We start from the raw sequence: 20,559 nt of genomic DNA on the forward strand, positions 1-20,559 counted from the left end.
TGAGCAACTCATCTGACTAGTTATTTATTGCTTTGTAACAATTCATCCCAAAATTTAGCGGTGTAAAAATATCATCTTTTCTTATCTCTCATGTTTTCTATGGGTTAGGAATTTAGGAGTGGCTTAGTTCAGGGTCTGTCATGAAGTTGCAGTCAGATGTTACCTGTGAGTGCTATCATCTTAAGGCTTGAATGGGGTTGGGAAATTCACTTCCAATGTAACTCATTACATAATTGTCAAGATGGTATTGGATGTTGTCCACAGGTCTCAGTTCTTCTCCATGTAGGTCTCACCACAGGGCTGCTTCAATGTCTTCAAACCCTGGCAAATGGCTTCCACCAGATCAAGCAATCTGAGACACCTAGGTAGAAGCTTCAATGTCTTTTATGACCTAGCTTTATAAGTCATACATTAGCACGTCATCCATATTCTATTGGCCACACAGGTCAGCCCTCATTAATTGTGGGAGGATACCACACAAGGTCATGTCATGAATGACAAGATGCCTGGTTCACTGGGGGTTACCTTGAAGGTTGATGTCACATCATTCAAAATAAAATATGAGGTGGTTTGTCATGGTACCTTATTAATGTATCCCTGCTTGCTCCTGGGAAGCACCTCCTAGGAGCCATCTATATAATATTCTGTGAGAATTCCCTTAGAACCAACATCAAGTTTACTGGTCTATAGTCTCTGGAATCTATCTTTTTGTTCTGTTTTGAAAATTGGAATTTTGCCTGTTTTCAAATTTGCAGCACTTCTATTATATTCTGAAGATCACCATAATCACATATGTAGGGTTTTTAAAAAATTTTTAAGTCTGTCATTTTTCTGAGCCTAGAGATTTGCCCCTCAGCACAACAGCTGAGTACTCTATCAATTTTCTCTCTTTTCCAACACTACTGTGTAGTGTATCACAATATTTTTTTGTTGAAGTAATGTTCTCTCAGGACATTCTTGATTCTGTGTGTATTTGTGCATGTATGTGTTGCTCTCTACAAGACAGAGCCATGAACAAGAATCCTACTTCTTGAGAAATAAATTTAAAAATAAGAGAACAAAAGCATAAGGAGAGAATGCCATGTGTGTGTGTTTTCCTAAAGTTTATTGTCATCGAGAATGTGGTACACCAAATTGTTAACAACTTGGGAGAGGGGGTTGTGGTGGTAGTATGTGATTGGATGGAGAAGGTAGAGACTGTTACCTTTTTCTGCATTCAACTTTGAGTTGTTTGACATTACAATGAGTTGATATTTTCTAATACAATAATATAAGACATTAAAAATATGCTATCATTATTACTTCCTCCCCCAGTGGCAGTGCTGTGACCTAGATTTAGGAAAGCATTGCCCATATATTTCCTGTCATCAGTCTATAGCACACTCTCATAACAATATCACTTCCATTTTCTCTTTCCTTTTAATCCTCAATTCAAAGGATATCCATCCTACTTATGTAATGTATTCCTTTCTACGTAAATGTTTAATTTCTTAAACTTCCATGCTATTTCTCTCTTCCTCCTTTTATTTTTCTCTCTTTTCAAAATACACACACTCTAGTTGTGGATTGCTAATTGCAACTCACTTTTTTAAGTCTCAGTAATATTATGGAGATTAAACACACACACACACACACACACACATACTTCAACTTTACTATGTTCTTTATACATTATGCATTCAGGGCCAAATCCAACTTCTGTTGGATCTTAAGCTTTTATAATTTTGGGAGCCTACTTCAAAACAGAATATAAAATTGCCAATGCAGAATTACTAGTACTACTCCCAGGACCTTAGAAGTGCAAGTGAGGTATCTTGAAGCATAAGCTTCATTACCATCCTGGTAGATGTGTTCCTATATGTGTTTGTGCTAAGGGAGGCAGGCTGGCTAGCCTGAAGTTCTTGGGTTGGGAATTCCAGGACTAGGAATGGTATGGCCTTCAAAGAGGGAAAAGAGTGAGAAAAAAGGAAGTCCCATAGCTAACTTCAGAAATTCATCTGACTTTTGGTTTTAATTTCCCTGTTTTAGGTCTCTTTATAAAACAATTGTCTTTTTTTAGAGTAGCATTCCAGTTTTCAATAGCGACAAGACCCATGTTCAGCTGGGATCAGATTTCCAGGGCCCCATTTTAGAAACAAGCATAGCTCAAATCATGCTGAGCTTAAGAGCATTCCATGACAAGTGACAGAAGCTTTGCAAACTATGGTCAGAAGGCACATTTCATGACCTTTAGCCTGAGAAAACATCAGGTGTTTTTTTTGCTTTGTCCCACAGAAGATTGACACATAGGAAAAATCCAAGAATCAGTGGCAAGAGTGCTGGGGACTGTGGCAGAAATCCTACAGTTTCAAAGTTGTCTCCAAAAAGAAGAATTGAAAACCATAAGAAGGTCCTTTAGCCCCAGTGGTTCCCAAAGGAGGTTCCTCCCTCAAAGAGGAATCCTGAGAGCTTTTAACGATAGGCTGCCCCAGCCATTCACATGTATACTGGGAGATATTGGTCCTTGAGTATTTACAATCACAAATGTGCAAAGTATCTTGTCAAGAAGATTGCTATGTAACCTAATTCTGCTATTCCCACTATGGATCAGTAATGTAGGCTGCCAAACTTGTCCTAACAGAAGTTTACAAGACACTCATTTTCATACCCAAGGTGTCAGAATGGAGGAAAAACAATAAATGGCAGACCATTTTGTGTGTTTAAATGCTTAACAGATGTGTAATAAAGCATTTTATGAGATTCATTTTTAGTGTCGATTAAGATATATATTACCAGTTATAATAAATGTATAAATGAAAAAGAAGAAAAGCAGCCTAGAATCTTTTGGAATCTGTATTTTTCATAACACACATATGCTCTCTACAGTATAATTTTCTCCAGATTACGGCAATTAGCAATTTACATGAAAAAACAAATATGCAATTCTTTGTATACAAAGATGAAAGCATCGCTGGCTGGCCAGAGGTGAGGTGCTATCAAGGGCCAAAGAGTAGAGAGATGCACACTGGCCCTCTGGAGGATCAAACCCATACCCTTGGCACCATGTCTGCAGTACTCTTACCAACTGAGCTAACTGGCTGTAACCTTGCCATTTAGCGTCTCAGGTCTGCTAAGCACGATTGCTCACAAACACAGCCTCCTTCAAGTCTCCACTGAATAAGGTTTCTTTTCAGCCAAAAAACTCTCTAGAAGGAATAGGAATGGATTTTAATATTTTCTAAGCATTGGAAAATTGCTGGGTTTTTTCTCTGGAAGTTTCTTAAGCTTGAAATCCATGATTTTCCCTGTGAGGTGATCCACTGGTACCCTCTGCACAGGCAAGTCACTGGCTACTCTTGGGCTATAGCTGGGTTCCATTACTTCTTATAAGCCCTTGTTATTTCTGTTAGGAGGGCTTGCAGGCCGAAAGCGGGGAAAGGGGAAACTGGATATTCAGGGGCCTAGCTAATGTCATCTGATCTCACTTACCCTGAAGCTTTTTTGAATTTGGCTCCTCTTCACACAGTCTCAAAATATGCACCGGCCCTTCAACAGTCATTGACAAGTGGGTTCTGGAGTCAGACTGCCTGAATTGGAAGCCAGGCTCCTCCAATTACTAGCTGTGAGGCTTTAGGAAAGTTACTTCATCTCTCTGTGCCTCAACTTCCTTGCCTATAAAACAGAGATAATTTAAAAGCTGGAAGAATTTTTAACAAAATTAAATGAGATAATTATATACAAAACACTTTGTCCAGAACATATAGCAAGTACTCAATAAATTTTAGCTATTAAAAAAATAACAACAATCAAAAGTGCACAGGGCCTTAAGATAACAGAATGGATTGGAGGAGAAATGGATGGAATAAATATGGGACATAAAGTGTTGGCAAATAAATTATTTCTGGGTAAAATACAATCTGACAAGTCCTAGACTCTGGATTGACTAGGGTTATTTTCACGCAGTTTGAGGTCAGGAAATAGAGAGAGAAAAAACACTTTGGAAGGGAGAAGGGGAAGTGATGGTTGTGGGGTGAGGGGAAAAGAAGTCCTGAAGTTGGGAAAACAATGCGCTACTTCAGGGTTTGTCTCAGCCTCATGCTTGGGGGCCATCTATTTGCCTTCTGGTTGGCTAGCCAGGCTGACCTTCCCCAAACTGGCCACAAAATCCCCATAATGGCAGCTTACAGGCAAAGTTTTCCACGCTCTTCCATAACTCTTTTTTCCTTGAAATAATAATAACTTTAAAAATGTGTAGGTTGTCTGTCAAGTTCTGATCAAACACCTAGCTTCCCCTCCCCCTACCACGGGGGTTCCACCCGGCGATGCGGCTAATCCCCATGGAGTCAAGAAGCCGCTAGCCTCCCACGGAGCCTTGCAAACTAGAGAGCCCACGATCTAGCCTGGATTCTTTTGCCTGGTCTGGACTTGTCCCCTTAGACAGGCTAAAACACTCTCTGCCATCGGGGGCCACGGGGCATTTCCCCACACCCTACCGTCAGCAAACTTCATTGTTTAAAAAAAAAAGTCTCAACACTTCTTCCCTTTAGCAAAGATTCTCTTCAGATTTCCTTTAAATGTTGTATTTCTTGACTCTCTTGATTTCTAAAAACTAGATATGTATTAAAAAGTGTAACTTTCTATTAATTAGTTCACCTGCCCAGCTGTAGCTATGAAATGTTATTTTCAGATTAATATTTAGCAAGATCTAGAAGAGTTTTTCTGATCATTCAGGAATGCTTAAACTGTATTTTAAAAAGGCAAGATTTTGTGCGGTGGAGTTGTCAAGATTTGAATTCTTGGAAAATAAAATTTGCTTGGTTTACATCATATTTGAATTAATACGAAAATTCGATCCAGAACATCCGAGTCTCTTTTTTGGGGGAGGCGGCAGTTGGTTTTCCCGCACCCGTTCACAGAGAATTTTCTTTATTTAGCGAGACCGGGTTCTTCAGACTGCGGCGATTACAGAACTCACTGAGGTTCGGAGGTTAAGGAATGTAAAGGGGTCAAACTCGGAAGTTGAAACAGACACGAAATAAACAAAATCCACCAATATAAAAAGAAAATAATAACAAAAGTTAGAAGCCTGGGTCAGAAATGGTGAGCTCCAGGTCTGTGGGAAGAATTATTCCTGTAAATCTTCCTAGAGGAGGTAGAAATTTTTTTACTTAAAAAAGAAAGAAACCGGAAACAACCCCCCACATCGCGTTCTGACTCCGGAGTGCGGGTGCGCGAATGCAGTCGATGAGCTCCAGGGAAAGTAAGCAGCTTTGGGACGTTTTCTAAAGTTCTTTGCAGTGCAAGAGCTTAGAATGCGGTTAGTTGTACACACCAACTCCCTTTCCCATAAACTCTTCAAGAGGTGCCTTACCTCTCAAGGTTAAATCGCCTCTGTCAGATTCTTTTAAACCGTGTATCGGACCTCCTGCGCTTTGTGGGGAAACGGAGGCGAACAGCCTGGGCACCCGGAAATGTTCTGCAACAAAGGAGCGAATGAATGAAACCCGGCCCAAGAGCTGGAGACTGGGAAGGACGCAGGAACTTTCTCTGCGCTTCGCGAACGCGGCGAACTGCAAACTTAGGACCTGGGGTAACCAGGGCTTCTGAGACTCAGTCTCTCTTAACTCCCAGCACCTGTGAACAGGTGCGGTTCCGACTGGGCAGCCCGGGCCTAGTACCAACTAGCCCGGGGCTAGAAGAGATGTAGACCCCCTCGAGGGGACTTCGCAGCGGCCCTGTCCACGCTGCGCTGCCCTAGGCTAGTGGCTTCGAAGACCAAGCTGTGGTAGCCCTGCGGCGCACTTGGTGTTTTCTCCCCGCCCCGCCCTCACAGGGGCTCGCCTAGGTCTGATCCCTAACCCAGTGGTAAGTCATTTCCTTATCTGTCTTGATGGGTCTTTGCAATAAATGGAGCAATAAAATTAGAGGAGCAGAAAGAGAAAATAGACAACTAGAAAAGTCACAAGTGTTTCGTGGAGAGGTGAGGGCGCGGGCTGTTTGGACTGCAGAGCTGTGGGGCCCAGACTGGGAGCGGCGCGGAGCGGGACCGGTTTTCCGGGGCTGGCAGCTGCCTCGAAAAAGTTTCCTGTGGAACACTCGCCAGCGGGGGCGGGGGCGGCGGGCTCAGCGGTGGACGTGGGAGGGGGGGGCCGCCGGGGGCCGGCTCGCAAACCGTTATAGTCCTTCAGCACCTCTCTAGGCCAGTGGCCCCCTCGCCCGCCTCCCCGCCGCGGGGCTGCCCACCTGGCGACGTGACGCTGCACCAATCCCCTTCGAGCTGCTCCCGGGCCCCCTCCTTGCACCGCCCCCCTCCCCACCCTGAAAGAGGCGCACCCTGCCGGGACAAACGCTGCGCTCTCGCCCTCGGAGCACCCTTCTCACTCCTTGGTCTCCGGGACGGACGCTCAGACTCTTCTCTCGCCTTAGCCAGACTCGTTTTCCCGCCTCTCAAACTCCGGCTTCCCTCCGCTCCTCGCTCTTTTCCCTCCACATTCCCCTCCTCTTTCTCCCACGCCGCAAACCCTGGTCCCCGTTGCCTTCCCCGGCCCTTTCCCTTTCCCTTCTCCTTCGACTTCTGTCCGCTTCCACCTCAGACTCCCCGAGCGTGCCTAACTCAGTCACCCGCTCCGGTTCCGCTCGAAGTCATGGCGGGACCTGGGGGTTGGAGGGACAAGGAGGTCACGGATCTGGGCCACTTGCCGGTGAGTAGAGGACGCCCGTCACCCCCGAAGTGCTCTCTTCTGCGAGTTCTGAGCGTCGATGGAGGGGACAGACGTCCGAAAGCCTGGCTAGGCCAGGACTTCGATAAGACCGCGACTGCAGGAGGGGGCCCCGGGAGTGGGCTTGCGGGAAAGGCGCCCCCTGGGTACCCGGGTTGCTCCAAACTCACGGAAAGGCAAAGGGCCGGGGGGGAAAAGGGATGGTGGGAAGAGGTGGCAATAGGTTGGTGCGGGCCACAAACAGCGGGACCTTTTCTAAATGTGGCCCGTTTGGTCTAACGGCGCTCGGGTACTTGTCCTAGCGGGGCCCAAGGAGAGGCCAAAGAGCGCGACGACGCGTGGCTTCCTGAAAGCACGCCTCTCTGTCACCCTGCCGCCCCGTCGTTTGCTTCTTCTTTTCCCAGAAGAGATGCCCACTCTCGGCGTGACCTTTCCTTCTAGGTGCCAGCGGGCCAGAAAATTCAATCGTTGACGTCTCACTTTCTAATAGCACTTTCTAAAACCTTCTTACTCTGCCAGGGCACTGGTCCTGATTTAGTATTGCCGGAGCTAAAGAACTCGACGCCGCTTGGGGAAGAAGTGAATTCTGCACACCCCAATTTAAAAAAAAAATGTATTGCGCTCACTTGCTAACCAGATTTAGCTTTTTCTCGTGGTTTTCGTTTGCGGATTCTCCTTTTCCCAAATGCCCAGCTTTCCTCCAGAGTTGTAATTGATTGGTGAGCTATTATCGCTGTCGTTATTAGTAGACTTATTATTTTAGCAGCACCGTTTATTTCATTGGCATCTGGTTTCTGGCAGATATTGGATCCCACCCAAATCCGTTTTTCAAGTTCCCGTTTTAGATTGGCATTTCACTCGCACCCTCTCTTGAATGCAAAGGGCCCCTGGACTCTCTAAAGGGAATAAGCATGCACCATGCTGGAATGATCACCAGGCAACTGTAGTACAGGGCAGTGGCCTGCTTGCTTTGGGAAAAGCTAAATATTAACCTTGAGGTTATGGGACTATTCAAAGTAGCAGTGCCTTAATTTTATACATATTTACATTTAAATATTGTCTTCCTGATGATGGCAGACACCTGTCCCCCTCAAAAATGGGGCATTCCCCAAGCCTCACCTATATAATTTCACACTAAAACAATGTGGAGGAGGAGGTGATGCACATGGGTAACATTTTAGCAAATTGTTCTCAGCCTTTTTTTTAAAGGAGCCTCAATGTAAACGTGTTGAATTACAGATAATCAGCATTGTGGTTATTGATGCAGCTTCATAAAATAAAGTCACAAAATTTTTAAAAGTTAAATATTTTTCCACTCAGTGTATACATGAGATTTCTGGAATATGGAGGCCTCAATTGGTGGTTTCCTTTCTGAACAGCACTTTCATATTCTGACTAGATTTGCTCCCAAGTGTAAAACCAATGAATGAAATGTTACCCTCCTCCATCATTCTCTGTGTACGGTGGGGGAAAGAGAAAAAACAAACTAGGGCAAATATGGAAACCACACATAGGCAAACTGAAATAAACTCTTTTTTAAATTGACTGAAGGGAGGAATGGGAAAGACCTCCTAGAAATGATAGAGCAAGGAATTCCAGAAACAAGGAGAAAAGGTTTGATTGCTGCAAAAAAAAAAAAAAAAATGGGGGGAAATGGCCCAGACTAGCTGACCCAGTCATGGCCCTGGATATGAGAACTTGGTGAGAGCCAAGAAGATAAGGGGAAAGGCTACAATCTTTACATTGCAGCTCACTGAAATAGTTTTCTGGGGGTTGGTGGGGGTGTGGAGGGGAGAAAGATGAGGTTAGTTTTTAATATAGGGATAGAGGGAAGAAAAAATTTCAGGGCATTGATGTTTGGCCTCATTTTACAGACTTCATGAAAGTCTCGTAAGGTCCTCAACTTCTAACAATTTCTACATTTCTATTACATAGGAGCTATTTTATATCATGGAGATCTTCACCATGTGAGCAAATTATGCATAAGTTTCCCCTCTTCCTGAACATCCATCAGGGTCTAAACCCTAAGAAATCAAGCAGAAGAAGAGCACCCCCATTTAGAATTCTTTTTTTACATCAAATTTTTAGAGATGCAAAACATTCACTGTTGTTTTGGTCACTGAGGTATAGATTAGTGATTTTGGATTTCTTTGCATTTGACTTATTTCCTAAGTTGCCGAAGAAATAAGAGTAAATGAAAAGGTCAAGAGATATCTAAGTTATCTGTTTGGAAGTTTGCATTTTTATGCAAAGTAGAGATGATAAAGCAAGCAAAGAAACCTGCATATGGTGAGATCCCTTGTGATAATTATCCTCAATAGGATACATATGAGGTCAGAAAGTTGGCATCTGTCAACACCAAGTATACCAACTTGGCAACAGCCAGATAATGAGGGGGGATTCAGACTTTGGAGTTTCACACTGAGCAAGAAAAGAATCTTGAAGAGTATAGAATGATTAAATATGGGTCTAGTTTAAGATTGATATATTATGTCCGTTCTAGGGCTGGCCAGCTAAATGACCACAAGACAAGGACCTTTGAAAGAGACCAAGCTGGCTGTGCAAATTGTGATTTAAAGAAAGTAGTAGAAGGTTATCTGGCATTTTTGTTATTAGATAGATATCTTTTAAGACCTAAAATATTAAACAATAGTGAAAGCTGGGGAAGCAGGGAGAGGGGAGTGAGAAATGTACTTTTTTGCATAATTCCCTAAAGTTAAAGACATAAAATAAAAGAGTAAACATAATAACCAGAGACTGCCAGGTGGGTAAGCTACATTTTCTTTGCTAATTAGTGGGTTACTGTCATTTTTGCATTTTTCCTGACTTACTATTGAATAAACGTTTCCTATAGGTGACAAAACAGAAAAGAAAGTACAGAGATTTGTGGTTTGTGCTTCCTTTTTGAAAAAGAGAATGGCAAAACCGTATATATATATATATATATATATATATATATACATATATATACAATCTGTGTGTGTTTCACATTGTCTGCCAGCAGCAATAACCTGGGGATATATATATATATATATATATATATATATATATATGTAAGTTTTTTTCCCTACTATGCATATGTCACTCAATCCTTGGGACTGGAAACTATTTCTTCATCTCCAAATCTGGCATGTCTTTCACTATGATAGTCCCCTTTGCCTTCTGTGCCCAGTATGGTAATGACATTCCTCACAACTCTGGCCTTGGTATTTGACACTGCCGTGTGTAGTCCTAATCTATATTGGGGTCAGGATTAGACAGGCCTGGAGGACAGTAGTGGCAGAGGTGATCTGAAATAGTACATGATCCAAAAATCTATATTTGAATTACATTAGGTTTATATTTAAATATAACTGCCAGCTCTCCCAGTCTTCCATCACCCAGACCAAGCCTGCTTTCCACACTCAGTCATGAGAAACTTTCACTTTCTCAAGTCCCTTAGCCCCCTATTTTGAATCAGTTTTACCTTCTAGTCCACAAAGATTGAAATATTCAGCATATCCTCCATTAGGTATCCCAGAGCATCACCTCAAAATGACATTGTACTTCAATCAGTTTTCTCAGTCTTTTTCCCCTCAATATCTAGAGCAGTGGGTTTTATGTTAGTGCACCAGAACAGTGCCCAAGAATGATCTTGGATCTTGAGACCCATCCACAGAAATTCTAGTTTCATAATTCCATGGTTGGGGCAAGGAATCTATATTTTAAACAAGATTCTCCAGATGAGTCTCATGTAAGGAGAGTCTATGCAGTTCACAGTTTGAGAAACACTAGTCTAAAGAAGAGATTGTCCTTTTTAAATTTTCCCACTTGAATTGTGAAGCCCATTCCTCCAAATATCTCTGAAACTTACTCTGACACTTATTTTGTTTTATCTGCCACTTTCAGATTCTCTCTCCATAAACTATTTTCATAAATCACATTTTCTAATATTTAAAACAAAAGAACAATAGCCTCTGCTCTTTCTAGGTACTGTGCAATCTCTTTCTTCCTTTAGCTGTCTAACTACTGGAATGTGTTTCTATGATTCTCTTTTACTGCCCTAAATCTGAAATGTATTGCTACCTATGATGACCATTTATCATTTCCACTTTGTTCTTAATTTCTGCTGTATTTGGTCCTGTAGATCAGCCTTTGCTTTTGCGTCTCTTCCATGACCAGCAAACACTGCCTTCTAGTGGTTCTTTTTCTTCCTGTTACCCCCAACCCCCTGCCTTTAATAAAATTACCCATCAATGTTCCCATTTTCCCCCCTCTTCTTGAATTCAGAAGACAGAAACAACTCCCCAATTTCAGGATTTCAGGGAGCAGACTAGGACTTTTAAATTGCAAGAGTTAATTTAGATACATAGAAAAACATAACGAAGTATGGAGTATTTGCAACATTTTATGGTTCAAAAATGTTTGAAAACTTAGACTTTTAGTAATATCTTTTGAAAAAAACTTTCACAAATTAAGTTTTCTTGTTAAGTGACCATTCTTTTAACCAAATGGAACACCAGAACATACTGAACCACCAAGTATTCTCTAAATTGATATAGCAGTCATAAATATAAAGATCTTTCCTCTTCTGGTTTTCTTATCTCCGAGTAGCAGGGCAGAGGAGAAGACCAAGTAATCATAGAGACCCCCTTGGTGAGGACTTTAAATTTCACAGTGACCAAAAAAAGTTGACTTCTTAGTACTTCCTTCTTTGGGAGCCCAGAATAAGCTTTCTCTGACTATAATTCAGTGGAAAATCTGATACAAGAAATTGAGTAATATTACTCTAGTAATTAGCATATTTCCCTTCCTCTTTTTGCCGAGTTCGGCAATCATTTAGTCTTGAAAGAGATTAGTGTGGAGATGGAAACAAAAAATATTGCATAAAACTAATGAAAAAAATAGTCTTAGATGAATACTAAAATGAGCTGCCTTTAAGAACAGAAAAAGAGTTTTTAAAATCTTTTTTTATTAAATGTGAGCATGAGGAGAATTAAGATGTTTTGGCCATTTGTGAGCAGGAAAAACTTTCCAAACAACATGAATATAGATAAAATAAGGCCTCCAAGAATTCCACCGGCATTTTGTTGTCCCGTTCATTTCCTTGGTGTCTTTTTTGAGTATGTAGATACCTGGGTTCAAATATGAGTAAAGTACTTACATTATTGAGGGCTAGAAAAAGGATTACAGAAATTAAAGACTGTGCTCAAAGATTCAGAAATAAACTTGTTCAGATAATACAGTAATTCTCTGATATATGATATCGGGGTTTTGTTCGTTTGTTTGTTTGTTTTTAGCTAAAATGCAGCCTCAACTGTAACAAAGAATGGTTTACCGATAGGAATCAGCTAACATATTTGATTCTTTTGACAGATGACCAGAGACTGTTTCTCCAGAATTAATAATGTCTCATATAAGTTTCTCAAAGATCTCCTTTAAAGAAATATGCTAACTTGATAAACTCTTCAAGCCAAACCTTAGGAACTTCTTTGTTGGCTTTTTCCCATAAATTTTTCAATGAATTATAACAGCAATGATATGCCTATTATCAAAGTCCACTATAACAATCTATTTTTAGTTTTCTTGAATCCTCAAAATTATCATTTAAAAAAAATTTATATTTTCATTGGGAGTATGTTCCCTGAAATATTTTCCTACAGTAATACTGTGCATATTGTGACATTGATTTTAATGCTAATTTTAAGAAAGTAGGCTGCTAACAATTGTCATATCAATGCATTGAAACATCTGGATTTTAGAATGTCAGAATCTGATTTTTTTCTAAAGAATTTTAGAGCTAGGAAATCACTTAACACAGCACCTTTATTTTATATATGTGAAAACTGAGTCCCAGAGAGAGTAAATAACTTACACAAAGTCATATAGTTAATTAATGGCAGAACTGGGGCTATAACTTTAGTCTCCTGACTCTGTCCAGTTGAATACTTATTGACTGAAGTAATCCCAGAGCTGTGTCATTTTCCTATGACACTTTTGCTAGATTAAACAAATATCACACCAGTTTAAAGGAATCTATAATTTGTCATATACATTGCATTTGCTCAATAGTTTTTCTGTTTAGCTCACATTTGTCACAGTGATAAAAATATTTTTAAACAAAGTTATACAAAGTTTGTATATATAAAATGTGCTTTCTATAAGGCATGTGAATTTCCAAGAATTTGCCAGTGCTCCTATTACTTTGTGCATAAATTGGCATCTACTCATACTTCATATCTCTTTTGCTAAAATAGCAAAATAAGCTGCTAGAGTAAGAGTTTAAATAGTGATAAAATTCAAGAAACCATGTTTTGTGGTGAACAAGAAATGAATATCCATATTTTAAGGTAAGGAAACAATGTTTAAGGATAAATATGGAAGCCTTAAGAATCTGCTGATAAACATGTTATATTGTCTAGTTTTTTTTTAAAAAAATGATGCTCTTTTAATACCATGATGTTATTTTGTTAGTTATATTTAGAGGCAATATTCTTTCTTAAGAATTACTATTATATAAACAATCTAGACTTTGTAGCCAGTACCTACTCATCATTACATATCTACTCAATATTACCATTGCCATATGGTAAACTTTCTGCCTGTCTGGTTAGCACTCAAAAGATGGATATCAAAAGAGTATTTCAATTGCAAGTAAATTAATTTATTTCTACTTTTAATAGCCTTTCTAATTAACTTATGAATATGCCTCAAGTAGACATAATTGTATGCATTTTACAGTTTTATGATAATTATACAGTTAATATTCACACCATTGCTTCTTTTTTATAAATGACTACACTCAGTCCAGGGAGATTGTGACAACACTGTGCTTTTGGTAAATAACACTTAGGTTCTTCCCATGGAAATTCTAAGGGAACAAGGCAGATTAGAAATTCCACTCTAGATAATTTAATGCTTGGCTGTTTTTCCAAGAAAATTGAAAAGTTTTATCCTACATTTTTGCAGGATCCCACTGGAATATTCTCACTGGATAAAACCATTGGCCTTGGTACTTATGGCAGAATCTATTTGGTAAGTGGAGTTACATTAGGTATTCATTCTGCATTTTCTAATAATAAAAATGATTGTTAAGTCGAAACCCTACACTGCAAATCAAATAATGCCAAAGCACATTTCACTTTGAGAGAACGATCAAATTAAGATAGCTCAGTGACAGCTGTGATAATTATTACAAAAAAATGTATTGGAAAGCTATAGTGAACCAACCAACAAAACATAAGATCTAAACATTATTAGCAGAAAATTAATAAAATCACTAAAGGAAAAGAGAAATAATTCAAATAATATGTACCCAAATAAAAATATCACTTGTTTGATATTATATGTCCATACCATTCTAATTACTGACATTCAACTTTTAAGCTGAATGTTACAAAAAGTTTCCATAGCATTCTATATCATACTATGTACATGAATGTGCACATGTATGTGATAGCTTCCCAAATAATCTAACAAGAAAATATCTGCATTTGTTTAATGATATTTATTAAGCATAAAATATATGCCAGGCACTGTGATAGTCTTAAGTGGTGAACAAAACAGATAGTCCCTACTCTTCCAGGGTTTATGGTCTAGAAATATGTAAGTGATTAAATGTGTGTATTTGTGTGTGGGTGCGTGGGGGCTTGGAGAAGGCAAATATATAAGTAAGCACATGAATAACTATATAATTGCAATTGTAATATATTTCTGTAAGAAAATTCATAGTGATATAAAAGTAAAGAATGGGGGGCTTAATTTAGATTGAAAGTCAGGCTCCCTGGGAGAATCACTGTTAAACTGACATCAGGAGGACAAATATGAGATAACCAAGCAAAGGTATGGTTGTAGAGGATGATGTTGATTCATTCTAGGTAGGGGCAGTGGTAAGGGCTTGATTGGAGATGGGGGGTGCTTTAGTGGCCCTATCACCTTGATCAGGTGCCCTTCCCTCACTCTCTAATATGGTGAATAGACATTTTCTCAACCTTGTATACTGTTATGTACAAATGCAGGGTTCCTCTTCCCCAGGAATGTCCCTCAAAAACCAGATCACTGTCCCTAGTCTGATCCTTACTGTCGACTGACCACCAGTCCTCTACGTATGGGTTGTGTAGAAGTGTCTTGAAATGGGTCCAGCGGAAGGGGCCTCTTTCTAGTTCAGACAAAGGTTCCCTCTGCCTGCCAAGCCTTGTAACCTTAGGGCTGCATCTGCCCAGAAGTAGCTTATATTTTAAATTCATCTACCCAGGTAGGGTGGGGAGATCTTTAAAAGTTGTGCAAATGTGCCTAAAGCACAGACGTTGAGTAGGAGAAATAGCATTGTGGAAGGATCCTAAAAGCAGAAAGAACCTTGGTGAGTATAAGGAACAGAGAGAGTATCAATATTCATGACAAAAGTTTTTTCAAGCCATTTTGACCTGACCTATTAACAGAAACAATAAGCTATAGACGGAAATGTGATACAGACACAAATATATTGTTTCTGTTACTTCAATTGCATTCTAGACTGAATGATTAGTTAACATTTGTGTGATCTAAGCAAATTTTGCCACTTTGTGCATAGATACCTACACCTTATACATAGAAGTTTCTCTTTATGGCACATTTATAATCTCCATGGCTCCACGCACATTTTAATTCCTGAGGGGTGTGTAGTTAAGTGTGTGTGTGTGTGCGTGTGTGTGTGTGCGTGTGTATACTTGGCTTGATTTGAAGGTATAGAGCTCTCTCCACCATCAGATATTAGGAATAAAAACCTCAGTTATATAAGGCAAAAAGCAAAGGTAAGGCTAGATAACACAAAATGATGGTTTCTCATCAGCAGTCATCAGAATTGTGATGCCATAAGAAGAAAAGTCAAGAGGGTAAAAAGGTGAGTTGTGCATGATAATTCTCTTCTTTAAAAAACTAGGGCTTAGGGGACTTCCCTGGCATTCCAGTGGTTAGGACTTCGCCTTCCAATTCAGGGGGTGTGGGTTCGATCCCTGGTTGGGGAGCTAAGATCCCACATGCCTTGTGGCCAAAAAAAAACAAAACAGAAAACACAAGCAATATTGTAACAAATTCAATAAAGACTTTTAAAATGGTCCACATCAAAAAAATCTTTAAAAAAATAAATAAACTAGGGCTTATTTAGGTATAGTTTACACTTGGTAAATTCATCCTTTTAAGTGTAGAATTTTATGAGTTTGGACAAACATATCCAGACATGTACCTACCACCACAATCAAGATTTTTCAATATACATCTTAAATTACACAGTATACCTTCAAGTAGTATTCTACCACTTCACTGTGTGATGTCCTAGTTTGTGTACTATGCTTATGGTTGTTATACATTTTGCTCTTAGGTATGATATGAACCTACACTACTACTATTTTCCCTCTACTCAATACTACTACTTTTTCTTTAGTCAGTTATCTTTTAGAGCAATTTAAAAAGAAGAAATTTTATATTTATACTCATTTGAGCTATTTCTGGAATCTTCATTTCGTTGGATAAATCCAAGTTCCTATCTGGGTACGATACTCTTTAAGCCTGAAGAACTTCCTCTAACATTTCTTTTAGTGCAGGGATTCTGGTAATGAAGTCTCTGCTTTAGTGTGAGAAGTCCTTACTTCTCCTTCATTTTTAAAAGATATTTACACTGGATATAGAATTTGGGGTTGACAGTTACTGTAGTTTCTTTCAGCACTTTAAAGATAACACTATTGTCTTCTGGCTTGCATAGTTTCTGAAGTCCGTTGTCATTTTCGTTCCTCCTTCTATCTTCTGGCTGCCTTTAAGATTTTTCTCCTTATCTTTGTTTTTCAGCAGTTTAAATATGAAATGTCTAGGGGTTTTGTTTTTATTTTGTGTGTGTGTGTGTGTGTGTGTGTGTGTGTGTGGTGGGGTATTTACCATCCTCGGGTTTCTCTGAGCTTCTTCCTTGTGCTTCTGTGCTTCAGATTCTCGCTCAATGCTCTCCTGCCTCCCCTAGTGGTATACTGCTATCGCTTCTTTAAGTGCTTGTTAGCCTGATGGTGTGGGGCAGGGAGGAGTTCTCTGTTTTCCTGATTCAACCGCAGTCTTAGGCAGATACTGTGCTTCTAGGTCATGAGAGTGAGACTTTCTTACTTACCCTGCCCCTCTATTAGTGGTAAGACATCCTAAATGTTTTGGACCCAGGACTAATTCCTGCGCTACCCCCAGAAATAGAGGAATGAATTATTTTTTTTTTTTACATTTCCCCCAGCTATATCAGGTCTTCCTCTGCACCCTGCGGGGAATAGGGTTTGATGCCCTTCCCCTAAGGCTTAGGGCTTGTATTCCATGGGGAGCGGGGAGAGAAATTGCACATGGTTTCACGCTTTTCCTACTGCAAGGGCTTCTTCTCTCCATCAGGTCAGTACCAGAAATCTGTGGAGAAAAGCTTATGACTGTGCATGTATTCCTCTTGTATCTGTGGCTCATGAGCGTACTGTACTCTTATGCTAGCCCATACTTGGCCTTTAGCAGTTCATTAAAAATTCAGCAGAATTCTTTTTTTTTAATTTTTATTTTTTATTGAAACAGTTGGTCAACAATGTTGTGTTAGTTTCAGGTGTACAGCAAAGTGATTCAGTTATACATATACACATAGCTATTCTTTTTAAAATTATTTTCCCATTTAGGTCACTTCAGAATATTGAACAGTGTTCCCTGTGCTATACAGTAGGCCCTTGTTGGTTATCTATTTTCAATATAGCAGTGTGTACATGTCAATCCCAAACTCCCAATCTGTCCCTCCCCTCCACGCTTCCCCCACTGGTAACCATAAGTTCATTGTCTATGTCTGTGAGTCTGTTTCTGTTTTGTAAATAAGTGCATTTGTATCATTTTTTTAAGATTCTGCATATAAGTGATATCATGTGATATTTGTCTTTCTCTGTCTGACTTACTTCACTTAGTATGATAATCTCCAGGTCCATCCATGTTCAGCAGAATTCTTTATACCAGCTTCTATGTGATCCTGTCTTCCCTCTGTAGCCACAGGTGAGCCAGTGCTCATGTCCCATCTCTCCCTGCAAGTGCTTGTCTTTTTTCAGACTTCAGGCTGCCTGGTTGCCTTGAGACTTCTCTCTGGGTTCAAGAAAAGTAATGATTTCGTAGGTTATTCATGTTTTGATTGTTGTTAGGGTGAAGGTGGCACTCCTTTCAGCTTTCCACATCTTCATCAGGAGCCAGAAGTCCATGTCAAATTGAATTTTCATGAAGCATCTACTATATGCTAGGTCCTGTACACATTTATAATTCCTAAGACTTTTATATGTACCTATTCACATCCAGAGATAGAGAACACTTCCTACCATCAGATCTTCAAACTAGAAACCTCTATGTTACAGAAGGTGAATGATTACAGATGCTTTATTTACATTAGACAGATTTTCCTTTGTCACTCATTGATGTAACCTCTTTTTTCTCCCTCAAATTTATTTCCTTCTGTAAAAATTTTTGGGATAGTGGTACTTATATAAATACCTCCTTCATGGAAAACAACCTTGAGTATGTAGTAAATGCTTTTAAAATATTCATACTCTTTATACCAATAATTCCGCCTCTGGAAATCTATGATAAACACAAAAATATAGAAAAAGCATATATTCATTTTAGCAGAAAGGTGGCATTTTGTGGTGAAAAGTGGACCTGCTTTGGAACAAGACAGACTTAATTCAGTGCTTACTTGGCCATTAATTAGCTATGACCTTGAGCAAGTCACTTAACTTCTGAGTATAAATTTCCTTATTTATAAAATGGAGCTAATAATACCTACCTTGCAAGATTTTATAAAATTTAAAAACAATGCATATAAAGCACTTGGCACATAGCTATCTTTAAAAGATAGCTACTGATATCATTATTACTGTTCCTATTACTTGTAGGAAGACAAATTCAGCAAAACATTAAATAGTAAAAAATTAGATGAAGTAAATTATCTTAACTCAGTTAATATATTATTTCTCTGAAAAGCAATGTTTATGAAGGTATCTAGCAGCATAGAACTATGTTTATGATATTTAGTAAAGTATTGCATATTATTTGTATACTCTTACAGTTCTGTTAAAACTTGCACATGAAAAATGGTGAATTAAATGGTTAGAATAGTGAGATACTGGATGTACTTTTCTACTCTATATTTTTTAATTGTATATTTCTAATGACTGTAATGTTACATTTTCTTTATCTAAATAATATATATGTATGTGTGTATGTATATTTTATATATATATATATATACATACATATACAATTCTGTACAGATACCCTGTACAACAAAATGGAAGCATGATACCATTCAAAATTAATGTCAGAGTGACTCATAGAGTCCTTTGCTTTTTCAGCTCTGCCAACCACATCCCCTGCTGGTGTTTGTTTTGGTTAAAGTCTCTCCAATGTCTTCCAGCTTGTTTCCAAGGCCTCGTTCTCTGGCAGGTTTCCAGCTATCTACTGAGGTCTGTGCACGTTGAAATGAAGGCTGAGTTGCACATTCCACATTGAAACCCTTTTCCTTTCCTTCTTTTTCTTCTAATTAAATGCCTGTCTTTCTACCCTCTCCTACCTCCTGCCAGTACAAACCTCACTTAAAATTGTGGGTTTTATTTTTCTCTCTCTTTTTAGGAGAAAGTACTGCTCTTTCTTTTTTTTCCTCTAGTAGAGTTATAAAACGTAGTTTCCTCTTCACTTTTAGATGCTAGTCTCATAGCTTAAGAATTGTCATTTGAATTAGAATTTGCCCATGTGAGACCAAATTAACAAAAAGAAAATAGTTTGAAACTTGTTTTTTAATGTTACTATTAAAAAAATAAACAATTTCCCGAAGAGCAATACACACGGAGAGACCACAGTTATTTTATGAAACATTAAGAAAGAGACCAAGGCACCTTAGGTTGGCTCAGTGGGTGGCAACCTGACTCTCCCATTAACTGACACAATACTTATAAATTGACTTTTCTGGACCTGTTTCCTCAAGTATAAAATAAATGTGTTTTGCTAGATAATCTCCAGCGTTCTTCTGGCTCTTCAACAATACACCTAGCACAGTGCCTGGAACTCAGTAAAATGTAAACTATTCTTATTCTTACTGTCACCAGCATAATAACTAGCTTATAGTTCTTTCACCACCTTGCAAAATAGAAGTTGATTATTGGCTATTAGGTGAAGTATTTCCTCATTTCACCAAATAAAATGATTCTCATCATGTTTTTCCATTCTTTCGTCCACTTTACTACCTGATAGCAAGACCTAATATTTATCTCAGTAACTACTATGATGCTCTATGCAAAGGTAAAACTGTGTTACTGTTATCTAACAGCATTTTCTTAAGCAGAATACTATTGGGGTAAGACAATGAACTGAATCGCCAGAGTGAACCAGTTTGCCTTGCCCTTCATGACGTCTTGACTGTACTTCTAACTTTAATCACCTATTCCCACGTTGCCATTTGCAGGTGGTGAAGGCAGAAAAAGAAGTGGGAAAAGGTTCAAGGCAACTGTTTCAAGCAAAGGAAAAATTCACCTGAAATAGGGTAAAACTTTACAGTTGGATCTAGAGCTTAATTTTCACACGTCCCTGATGCCTAGTTGGAACTCAGTTAATGCTGGTGGAAGGAAGGGACTGGGCCAAATATATTATTGTTCTAAAACTTAAAAACATACCCTGGGCATAAGTAACCATCTGTCCTTGAGATATATTAGAGGGGTCATCTTCCCCTTGGCACTCAGCAGATTAAGTCAGATATAGAAGGTGTGTCATTTCAATGATGAGCAAATTCCTGAATCTATTGCTCTCTGGAAGTGTACTGTTGAATATGGTAATTTCTTTTTAAAACACTGTCCAATGCGTCCCTGTTAAGTTTGAT

The 20,559-nt window shown here is 39.2% G+C and overlaps 1 protein-coding gene across 1 annotated transcript in view; it reads left to right on the forward strand.

Annotated features, from left to right (window-relative positions):
- The first annotated feature begins 6,383 nt into the window (after positions 1–6,383).
- NRK (Nik related kinase) overlaps positions 6,384–20,559 on the forward strand; it is a 176,110-nt gene continuing 161,934 nt past the window's right edge. Inside the window, 2 exon segments of the mRNA XM_032620963.1 lie at positions 6,384–6,680; positions 13,647–13,712. Of these exon segments, the coding sequence (XP_032476854.1) occupies positions 6,624–6,680; positions 13,647–13,712 (123 nt within the window). The 5' untranslated portion in view covers positions 6,384–6,623.

This window comes from Phocoena sinus, chromosome X (assembly GCF_008692025.1).
Source record: "Phocoena sinus isolate mPhoSin1 chromosome X, mPhoSin1.pri, whole genome shotgun sequence".
NCBI classification, from domain to species: Eukaryota; Metazoa; Chordata; class Mammalia; order Artiodactyla; family Phocoenidae; genus Phocoena; species Phocoena sinus.